General features: G+C 31.4%; 1 protein-coding gene and 1 pseudogene across 1 annotated transcript; one reads left to right on the top strand and one right to left on the bottom strand.

The window, feature by feature from the left end:
- Positions 1-5873: 5873 nt before the first annotated feature.
- Positions 5874-6815, bottom strand: LOC145575070 (uncharacterized). The gene has a single exon (XM_081633000.1). It carries the CDS (start codon positions 6813-6815, stop codon positions 5874-5876), a length of 942 nt encoding a protein of 313 aa, XP_081489126.1.
- A 316-nt stretch (positions 6816-7131) lies between these two features.
- LOC145586899 (potassium transporter 7-like) overlaps positions 7132-12569 on the top strand; it is a 40680-nt pseudogene continuing 35242 nt past the window's right edge.

The following is a 12569-nucleotide window of genomic DNA, read 5'->3' as shown; positions in this document are numbered from 1 at the left end:
TATTTTTTATTTTTATTTTAAAGGTAGGCATTGTTGAGCTGGCAGTTATGATGATGACAACAATTTTGGTATAAAAATTCTACCGTAGTCGTCGACTACGGAAAACTATGAACGACTACGGTAAGAGATTAAATCTCATCCGTTTATTTTTTAATTGACTAATCCTAGCCGTCCAATTCAATACCTCAACAAAACAGTCATCAAGGGATTGTTTGTTTAATTGATTTATGTTTAACAATTGGAAATTATTATTTTTTTTAGAATAAAAAAATTTAGCAAATAATAAATATGTCATCTTCAACCTTAAATAACCTTCCTATGAATCTCGATCAACTACATCTTATGTCATGTTCAACCTAAAATCTTCATCTCCAACCAAAAACCTTCACCCATCATATAAAACTCGTCCATATAAATTACTTAAGTGTATATGAAATCAATAAAATTAATGATAATTTATCATAAATGTGCTTCAATATTAAGTCAAAATAACTCTAAGATTTAAGCGTTTATTAATTTTTAAAAATCATATGATTTTGGGAGTAATTTGCCATTGTTAAATGCTGAAGCAGCAATTATATTGACAAAGGTCGACATAGTATTTTTATAATCATTAGCATAACAATATATATGTATTATGGTTGATTTGGTTATTTTATAAGTTATGTTGTGATCAGTCAAGTTTTGTTATTTGTCTGCCATTACTGAACGTTTAAAGCTCTAAAAAATTGAATAACCATTCAATTTTTCATTTTTATTTTTTTGTATAATAACCTATAAATTAGGAAATGGGATGAGTTTTTTTAAATTGGCGTGAGTTTAGGAAGGGATACATAACAAAATGTGAATGAGGATATATTCCTTGAATAAAATTTACTGTATAATCTATCATCCTTATTTACAATAGTAGATGGCGTAATTCTAGGCTTCAATATTTACATTTACTTAAATAACAAAGCAATAAAATAAAATAAATTTGGAAATCTTTGCCAAAAAAAAAAAAAAAAAAAAAAAAAAAAAAAAAGAAAAGAAAAGAAAAGAAAAAGAAGAAGATGAAAAGGAACTTAGTCAACTGTGTAATCAACTTTTTTTTTTTTTTTTTTTTTTTTTTTTTTTTTTTTTTTTTTTAAACGGGGTATAATCAACTTGAGTACAATTATCTTCTATCAAATTGATCTCCATTATATATCTTTTACTAAATTAAATTATTAAAATTATTATATATGTTTAATGATATGATTGTGTTAAGATAAAAAAAGTAATCAACTTTTTTTTCTGATAAAAAAAAATAATCATCATATAACTAATATATAAAGCTAAACTTTTAGTCAGATCACGAAATAGCGACACTTGGCATTGTAACTTTTCGCCAAGTGTCGCGCCACCTTGGATAAATTTAAATAGACTTCATATGATAAAAAAAAAAAAACCGTCAAGTGTCACGCCACCTTGGATAGATTTCATAAGATAAAAAAAAATTAGGTAAGAATTCTATAGGATAGAATTTTAGAATAAGATTATTAGTTAAGAATTATATTTTTTATAAAATACCAAATAATAAATTTATAATTAGGCCACAAGACAGCATCATTTAGCGTTTTAATTTTTCGCCAAGTATCCATGTTGGATAAATATAGATTGACTTTGTAGCAAAAAGAGTTAATTTAGAATTCTATTTTCAATCAAATTGAATTATAATACGTAGTATAATTTTATCTTAAAAGTCTATAAACTACCCGGGCATCGCCGGGGTACAAAACTAGTATATATATATATATATATATATATATATATATATATATATATATATATATATATATATATATATATAGGGGGAGGCTCTCGTGAGAATTTTTCTTATGTGAGAACACTCTTTATGTTCTAAATTTTTACTCGTATGTTCTAAATTTTAAATCTAATGTTCTAAACTTTTCCTTAGGTGTTCTAAATTAAATCAAATGTTCTAATTTAGTACTCACATATTCTATACCATAAATTAGTTAAGTTTAATATCATAAATTTTAAATAACTTGTTCCAAAATTTTAACTTATATGTTCTAAATTTTAAAATGTGTGTTCTAAGATTTTTAATTATATGTTCCAGATTTTAAAGCGTATGTTCTATTTTTTTACTCATATGTTCTAAATTTTTTACTCACACTTTCTATATTCTATATCAGTTTGTTCTAAATTTTTATTCACATGTTCATAATCTTAAATTAGATGTTCTAAATTTTACTCATATGTTTAAAATTTCATAAAGCATATTTTATAAATTTTTAATCACTTGTTCTAATTCTTAAATCAAATGTTCTAAACATATTACTCACATAGATGTTCTAAATTATTACTCAGATGTTCTAAATTTTAATTTCAGACACATGTTCTAAATTTTTATTCGTATGTTCTAAACTTTTACTCACATGTTCTAAATTTAAAATCAATTCTCATATAAGTATGAATTCTCACATATGAACCTATTCTCACCGGATCTCTCCCCTATATATATATATATATATATATATATATATATATATATATATATATATATATATATATATATAATCTGCATATTGATTTCACTACAATATTAAACGAATATTGTATTATTCATCACTAAACGAAAATTGTAATATTCCTTAAAAACATTATATAAGGTTATTAAAATATAAATTAGGCAGTCTTAATTAAGTATTATAGAGTCTCAATAAAGAAAAGTTGAAGATTATTAAAATCATATTAGGCAGTCCCAATTTAGTATTATAAAGTCTCAATAAAAAAAAGTTGAAGGATATCACATTCAAAGTAGTCAGTCCCAATTAAGTATAATAGAGCCTCAATAAAGAAAAGTTGAAGGTTATCACAATTAAATTAGGCAATCTCAATTAAGGGCATGTTCACATTTACTGAAGTGAGCTGAACTGAACTGATTGGAGTTGAACTGAAGTGAACTGAATTGAGCTGAAATGAATATTTTATGAAAAAGGGAAATTAGGAGTTAAACTGAACTGAACTGATTGAATCTGAACTGAACTGAACTAAACTGAAATTAAGTAAATGTGAACAGGCCCTAAGTATTATAGAGTCTCAATAAAGAACCGTTGAAGATCGATTATTACAATCGAATTAGGCAATCCTAATTAAATATTATATAGTCCCAAATCCCAATAAAAGTTTTTTTTTTAGCAGCATATTTGAATGTTATTACAATCAAATTAGATAGTCCCAATTAAGGGCATATTCTCATTGACTGAACTCAGCTGAACTGAACTGAACTGAATTGAACTGAATTGAGCTGAACTGAACTGAACTGAGCTGAAATGAACTGAACTGAACTGAAATGAATATTTTATAAGAGAAGGAAATAAGGAGCTGAACTGAACCGAACTGAACCGAGATGAACTGAACCGAACCGAACTGAACTGAACTGAACTGAACTGAACTGAGTTGAACTGAACTGAACTGAATTTCAACGTAAGAGAACAGGCCCTAAGTACTTCCTCCTTTGTTTTTCTTTTTAATAATCTTCTCGTTTACTGATCATATAAATTGAAGTAATAAGTGAAAAGTGGGTCCATATTTTTACCTTTTAGATAGGAGATAGAAATTTGTTTATAAACACTGGTATTGTTAAATATAGTTTATGTAGTGAGGTAAGAATAAGAAGTGTTAAAAGTGAAAAAAAAAAAAAAACCCTTATAAGGAATATATAAAGGGTAAGTAGGAAGATAATAAAACAACATATCAAAATGAAAAGTAAGAAGATAAAAAAGAATGGACAGAGAACTATATATGTAGTTTTAATTAAGAATATTATTTGACGGTTATTATAATCAAATAAGGTAGTTCGAGTTAAAATTGTGTGTCAGTGAGTGAGCACGGTATAAACTTATAATCTAAAAAGAAAAGTAAGGCCCCGTTCTCTTCACCTTATTTTTGCTGAACTGAAATTATTTTTACATAATAAAAGTGAAAAAAAATTGTATTGTAAGAAGAATAAAGGGTAAGAGGGTATATAAAAAAATGAACATAGCTAAATGGAATATAAGAAGATAAAAAAAAAATCGTGGGAATGATATGTAGTCCCGATTAAGAATATTTAAAGGTTATTACAATCAAATAAGGTAATCTCAATCAAGTATTATAGAGTCTCAATAAAAAAATAATAGAAGGTTTAATATTTTTTAATCAATTAGGCAGTTCCAATTGAGCATTATAGAGTCCCAATAAAAAATAAAAAGGATATTACAATCTAATTAGGCAATCCTAATTAAGTGTTATGGAGTCTAATAAAAAAATAGTTGAAGAAGGTTATATTATAATCAGATTAGACAGTCCCAGCTAAGTATTGTAGAGTGCTAATACAGAATATTTGAAAGTTATTAAAATCAAATTAGGCAGTCCCAATAATTAAGTATTATAGAGTCCAATAAAAAATACTAGGCAGTCCCAATAATTAAGTATTATAGAGTCTAGCAGTTGAAGATTATTATTACAATCAAATTAGGCTGACCCAACTAATTTTTGTAGAGTCCCAATACAGAAATTGTAAAGTTATTACAATTAAATTAGACAATTTCATTTAAGTACTTCCTTCGTTTCGTTATAAATAGAGTTTTGTGTAGGCTATGTGGTGACGAAATAAGTGTTTAAAGTGATTTTTTTAACCATAAAAGGAATAAATGATAAGCGGGAAGATAAAAAAAAAAATGAACATAGCAAAGTGGAATATAAGAAGATGATAACAACGGAGGGAGTATATATTGTGTAATCCTTATTAAGAATATTTGAAGGTTATTACAATCAAATATGGTAGCCTTTTTTAATGATTATTCTTCAAATTGTTTTTGATTCAAGTTAATCTTTGCTTTTTTTTTTTTTTGGGACTGCCTATGATTGTTTAGGAGTTTAGGACGATTTAATTATATATATTTTTTTATATAATATATTAATATGTATACACATGTTTTGGTGAAGAACATTGTTGGTAATAAATTGATAAGAACATTTGACTATTAAATCATTACCACCATTGTATTTGACAATTAATTTAATTTAACAAGGCTGAGTGTCATATTGTTGGAAAATGACAAAAATACAATTATTATTTTTATCATACCCGAACAAGGTGGGGATACCCACCCATAATATAGGACGACCCAATAAACAAGATAAAAAATAAAAAAGACTCACTTTTTAACACTTTACTTATTTTTATAAATTATTATTCAACCCGCCTAAATAAAATTTCGGTGCTTTTTCAGTGTGGTCGGGACTAGCTGCTTAGTCGGCCAAGATTACTTATTCTGGGGTTACTCAGTCGATTAACGCATTTTCGCCGGAATTATTTATGTAGGGGTTACTCAAACAGTCATTGGTTACTAAATTTTCTCAATCCGTTAGCGCCTTTTCTGTGTGAGAGTACGTAATCCGTGACCGACCGAATAACCCATGACCGAACGAATAATACTTTATATGTTTCTGAAAAATGTGGAATTGATGTAAGTTAGTAATGATTTCAAGTGAAATTTATTTAATATTAAGTTTGAAGATAAATGTTGATGTATACTTTTTTATGAACGTTGCAATTTTTTTTTTTTTTGTATTTGAGATATTATTTTACAACGACACCAACTACCAAGGTTGAGTTTTGATTATTTGTTTTTGTCGATTTTATCTTTACAAGCTGTGAGACACTCGCAAATTGCGTGTGCAACATAAGAAATTAATATGCACGACTCGATTCTCTTTTTTTTTCTAAAATATTATCTACCTTATTCTAATAAAAAAAAATATTAATGGGTTTATACATTGATGAAATCATAGAGGTTTTTTTTTTTTTTTTTTTTTGAGAAACGCATCGAGCACATTTATTAATCAATAGACAACGCGTCCGAGAGTACATATGGAGCAGTTTCCGGTGGACAATGATTAATCCATGTTTGTTCTACCCCAAAAGGTATCATCCTAGATAGATGATGAGCTACCCAATTCCCTCCCCTTTTTACATGAGACCAAGAGAAGGAATCGAATTCACTACTTAGAAACAGAATGTCCTCAATTACTCCATCAAGATCAGAGAAGTATATTGCTGCTTTCGACAGGCGCTTCATAAGAGTTTCACAATCCGACTCCAGCATCACTTCCTTATAGCCATATTTCTTCGCGAGTCTAACAGCCATGAGCATTGCTTTTGCCTCTGCAATTTCTACCGGCCACCAAGCACGTATCCTTCTGGACGCTGTGAGCAGCACCTCGCCTTTGTGATTTCTCGCAACAACACCCAATCCCACCCACCCTTCATCCACCAAACTTGCATCTACATTTAACTTTATCACTGAATCTGACGGAGGAAGCCACTTAGATGGGCTGCGCTTTGCTGCTGGTCTCGCAACCCCGTAGATCTTCTTTGCATATGCTCCATAATCTTCCACCAGCCTCCTCAAACGCCCCATCAAGACATTGTGGGGAGTTGTGTTCCCAGAGAACACATGATTGTTGCGCTCATTCCAAATCAGCCACGCGAGGAAAGCTGCAGTTTGCATCTTTTTTGCATCCTGACTCCTCCATCTCTCTACCATGTCGCAGGCACCGCCTCTCCTGTCACAAATTAAGCTCGAACACCCACTTTCCTCCCACAGATCTTTAACTCTGATACAGTCAAAGATAGCATGATTGCTCGTCTCCTCTTCGTTCCCACACCATGGGCAAGTGGCATCTTCCAGTAGGTGACGATGCTTCAGCAGGGCCTTTGATGGCAGAGTATTTGAGCAGAAGCGCCAGAAAAAGTGGCGGACCTTAGGTGAAGCTTCCATACCCCATATTATCACCCAAGCACATTATAATATTGTAGTCGACCGTAGTCGTCCGTAGTCGACAACTACGGTAGAATCATCCATTTTGGTAACCCTTGTTATGCTTCTTATTTGGCAGATAAATATCGTTACCGTTGTGGCCTTTCTTGTTGTCTTCATGGGGATAGAATTAACTTTCTTCTCCTCAGTTTTATGGTTTGTGGGTGATGGAAGTTGGATCATACTGCTATTTGCTGTAGTTTTGTTTCTTATGATGTGTGTATGGAACTATGGGAGTAAACTGAAATATGAGACTGAAGTCAAGCGAAAGATGTCTATGGATCTTCTCCGACAGCTGGGCCCTAATCTTGGGACCATTAGAGCTCCGGGTATAGGTTTGGTTTACAATGAGCTAGTAAGAGGAATCCCAGCCATATTTGGTCATTTTATAACCACCCTTCCTGCTATTCACTCCATGATTTTTTTTTTGTGCATCAAGTATGTCCCAGTGTCAATGGTGCCACAAAATGAAAGATTCCTCTTCCGACGTGTGTGCTCAAAGAGCTATCAGCCTATCACATGTTTCGTTGCATTGCCTGGTCAGGTTTTTTTTATTTGAACATATGCTTCTTGCATATTCATGAAGATATGTTCTCTTGCATTTTCATTTATAAAAGTATGGTCAGATGCTGCTACGTCCTTGGAGTTTGAGTCAAAATGGTTTGATAATGGACAGGTATGGGTATAAATATGTTCGCAAAGAGACTCATCAGATATTCGAGCAGTTACTTATTGACAGCCTTGAGAAATTTATTCGCCGAGAAGCGCAAGAACGATCTCTAGAAAGTGATGGTGATGGCAATGACTATACAGATTACGAGGAAGAATCTTTTTCAAATTTCCTAGACAATGATACACATACATTGAATGTATGTGGTCCCAACATACATTACCAATTAAAGATTGACAACTCATCATTAGCTAAAAAATGAGAGGGAAAATTTTTGGTTTTTGGCGCCATTTACCATAAGAAGGCGGGATAAATTTCATTAGCGCCAAGTAATGTTTCTTTTGTTACCAAAAAAATATTTTAGGTTACTAAAATATACAATTTTGTTACTGAGAAAATAGCATCCTAGTCAACGTCATTAATGAAGAGAGATGTTTATTATAAAAATCGAATAATACTTCATTTGACGATATTTTACAAACTATAAATCAAAAAATCAATATAAAAAAACCAATGAAATTAATTTTTAAAGATCTTTTTATAGACATCCATATCGATATATTTTCAAAAAATTTATAAAGTTGGCCAATTTTAACCTTAATATGTTTGTTAAAGAAGTGTTAGTAATTTATCATTATTGTTACTACAAAAATTTCAAACATACCAAAAAAGAACAGTTTATATTTGTTATTACATATAAGGAACTATATAAAATTAAATAGGTGTTAACTACATGAAATTATCAAGTATTGTACAGAATAATTCATACATTGGAGGGTTTTATTCCTTTCTTGAAGGTTTTTAATCAAATAATTGAGAGTTAACATGAAATCACAAAAGCTAAGGTTACACACAAACTTTTATCACTTATTGCTAAATTCTCCCGTGTGTTTATAACTTATCTTTTTTATTTGCGTTACTAAATAAGTTGGTTTATAAAAACAAGTAGTGTTAGATACAAAGTCTTAATAAAATAAATACAAAGTGTTATTAAAAAAAACAAAAGGATGCTTTTTTTTAAAAAAGGATGAATTATATGCTTGTAAACTTCAAAATTGAAACATTATTGAGGCCTTTGAGAGTTACACTATAAGTGTAGTAGATTTACTTTATAGATTTGAAGATTTAAATAAATTAATTAAGAGTTTAAGGGCATGTTCACTACAGCTTAATTTCAGTTAAGTTCAGTTCAGCCCAGTTTAGCTTCAATTAGTTTAGTTCAGCTCTTAATTTCCTTCTCTCATAAAATTCATTTAAGCTCTATTCAGTTCAGTTCAGTTCAGCTCCAATCAGTTCAATTTAGTTCAGTTAAGCTCATTTCAGTAAACATGTCACTTATACTAAATATTCCATGTGTTTACGATATTTTTTTTTAAATAATAGGTTATTACTTTTCATTTTTTTATAAAAAAAGGTTGTTACTAAAAAAAAGTGTTATATAAGAATAAAATATATAGTTTCGAATATTATATTTAATTTTTGTTTTGAATTTGTGTTTAAAACCGATGATCTACCACATACGTACATTTCGTCTAAATAAGGATATCACTTTATTTAGGACGAAATTGTATATCATGAATAATTTCCTTATAACAACTAAAATAAAAAATACTATGTGTTGAATAATATTTAGAAAACTTGTTTCAAACTCTATCTTTAGACATTGTTCAACTACTAATTAATTATATTGGGATACCAGTTAAACAAAACATGTTACCAAACAAATACAAAATGTTGCTCCGATTGTAATTTTTATTGTAGTCAATTTTACTGTGGTTACCAAATACACTTTTATTGTTGAGAAGTGACTTTTATCTCACTTTTAGGGGTGTTTTTAGAGTCGTTTTCGGCTTATTTTCCAATAATTTAGCTCATTTTGTTCTTTATTTATCTTATTCTCGTCTCTTGTCTCTTAATTTGAGTATTTTCGTAGTTTTTAATATTTTTTAGTTAATAATTCCTAGTTTATCTCATTTTCTTATTTTATTTTAGTTTAACCTTTTATTTTACTTCGTTCTATTTTATTATTTTAGTCTTTTTCCCGATTCTCCCTCGTGTTTGTTTTTGGTTGTAGGTGTATTCGGATCCTTGGTCGAATTACAAGTTCAAATCGAGTTCAAGGTACGAGGTTTGAGGCAAATGCTCTATGCTACTAATTGCCCTCTTGCTAGCAGCTTATCCTACACCCCACAATCACCACACCTTTCACTATCCTACACCACACCAACATCACCAATTCCCCTGCATTTCCTCCTCTCATAATTCCCCTGTATTCATCAATCGCCCAACTGCAACCACCTCTGCCCAGCCAACTCGCAACATTAGCCACCAATTGAATTCGGTAGCCCTTCAATTCACAGTCACCACAACGCATTCTCAGCTCACCAATTTGCACCTCCCACCACTTCGCATAGCCGCCCAAACCACCTCCAATCACCACCGCAACAACCACTACAACAACATCAATTCGCTCCAATTCATCTCCATTCACCACCGCAACTAGACCGCACCAATCGAGTGTTGCATAAATTAACATGTCTTGGATGAGAAATCACAAGAAAATAAGATCATGAGAAAATACTGTTGATTTCTCCTCTGCGCTCATCGAGTATTGCATAAATGATTTTTTTTTTTTTTTGCAAAAAAAAAAAAATATTAAATTAATTGCATTGAAAATGACAATTAATTTAAAATTCAAACCTCTGAATTTTTATTCAAATTTGAATGAAATTTGAAAACTAATGGATTTTGGGCCCCTTCAAAAGAACCAATAAAATGCTACCATGTCACAATGTATGTGGGAGCCACATACATTCAATGTATGTGTAGCTTTTTTTCAAATTTCCTTGTTGCCCAAAATGGAAGTGCCTTTTCACTTGGCCCTCTTCTAACAGATTTCAATGACACAAATGTGCACATTTTAGAGCCAAGCACTTCTAGAGGGATGAAGCCAGACACTCCATCAGACACATCTGATCCAGAACAAAGTCTTGAGAGGGAGTTGTCCTTCATTCATCAGGCTAAGGAATCCGAGGCTTGCCCAGTTAATCTTTATGATTGATTTAGCATGTCAATCTTTTTTGCCAACTAAGCAAATGTAATAATAGGGCAGTGACTCATGCGACAGGTAGCGGCGAAGGTGACAAGTAGGTGATTATTAGACCCCGTTATGCAGTAATGAATATTGGATATAACTTGATGTGTAAGCTGCCTTTAAGATCAGAAATTAAATGGGTGGTCCAGTGGTTGGTTATTTGGTATAAAACTTGAATGATGAGTATGTGGGCTTCTTTTCTTGCATAGCAAGTCAAGGTTGGTATAAAACTTGAACGATAAGTATGTGGGCTTCATTTCTTGCATAACAACTCTCGTTTGAATATACATCTGGAAAACCCCAAAACATAACTACTCCTCCAAAAAATTGCTCAAGTGGTTTGTGTGGATATGATGGGCAGGTACCAAAGTTGAACGATCGCAGTGATAAGAAATCCTTTGGTTAGTTCATGTTAATTCTAACCCTTACCGAATTTCATGTAGATATTGCTTAAGTTATAAACAATGTATTATTCTAATGTTATTATATATATAAATAGGATGTTAAGCTACCATATGGAAATTTGACAGTTTAGTTAATAAACATGAATCTTTTAGGTTTGACAATAGTCTACTACAAATTAATACTTATATTGAAATATTATGGTTTCAATGTCAAATTGCAGTGTAAATTGGTAGCTTTAACCTTTAAAAAACCAAAAATCTTTGATAATAAATTTTTTCATAATATGACTGAATGGATCTTGAAATTTTGAGTTTGTAGACATTTAAATTGCGTGTTTATTTAATTTATAATCAATAATTGTGCGAGCAAATGTAATCTATACTAGGGCTTCAAGTAAACGTTTACCAAGTCTTTACCGAATATGTTAAAAATACTGGCAAAGGAGTTGGTTGCACTGGATATCTTAATTGCAATTATGCTTCATTTTGGTTGTAATGTACAGTTGTGTTATTGTTTTGTTAATGGAATAAGGGGGCATCATTCACCGATCATATTAAATACTCAAATATGATGTATTATTGGATATGATCTTAATAGCATATCATTATGTTGAAGGTATTGTCGCGCTGAAATAGAATTATATAACAACAATAGATTAAAGAATTATAGCAGATTTAATGTTACATGTTTTTTAAAAAAAGCGTATTTGTCATGTGCCGATCTATTTGTTCCAATTTGCGTCATTGAACAAGAAGGTCGCCGAGTGAATCTAACACCAGGACATATTTGACGCAGGTATAAGTTGCGGACATATCGAGCATCAAACTACATTAATAGTCGAAAGTATGACAGGCGAACGTGAAGCAGTTGCTTTCCAAGATGATGTTATTGATATAGATTGTGGAATTGTATTCAACAACACTGATAATATTGGACAACTTGTTGATGAAGAGGCTGTTGCACTAGTAGATGGACAAAGCACAACCAAGTCACAGGGCTATGGTGACCGGAACAATATGCAATACATGTCTCTAGTTCCCACACTAGGGAATTTATCAGCCGGTGTTGATAGCAATAATGTGGGTGTAGAAAATTATGTTGAGCCTCCTGAGGTTGGGATGGTCTTTAAGAGTTGGCAAGACGTGGAGGTCTACTACAAAGCATACGCCGAGCAACAGGGATTTGGAGTAACTCAAGCACAAGGTGTTTATTCTAAGGAGGAGGTGAGAGAGAGAATAACCACAACATGGAGGTGTGAGTGCTGGGGTAGACCAGACATGAGAGCGAGGAGGGAAGCACAGAAGAGGGCTAAAGCTATGGATGTTTCTGGGTCTGGAGGTGTAGTGAATGGTATAGTTTGTGTGGGTGAATTGAGCCAACGCAAGAGGAAGTCCAAAAAATGTGAATGTAAAGCAAAGGTATATGCAAGTGTTAATCGTGCAAGAGAGTGGGTGATAAAGAGGGTGGTGTTAGCACATTCTAACCACACCCCAACCCCTGGTAAGGCCAAGCTGGTTAAAGAATATAGAATGAAGAAATTCAATAC

This window comes from Chenopodium album, chromosome 2 (genome assembly GCF_948465745.1).
Source record: "Chenopodium album chromosome 2, dcCheAlbu1.1, whole genome shotgun sequence".
NCBI classification, from domain to species: Eukaryota; Viridiplantae; Streptophyta; class Magnoliopsida; order Caryophyllales; family Amaranthaceae; genus Chenopodium; species Chenopodium album.
Note: the sequence above shows the minus strand (reverse complement) of the source record. Positions and strands in the feature narration are given on the sequence as shown.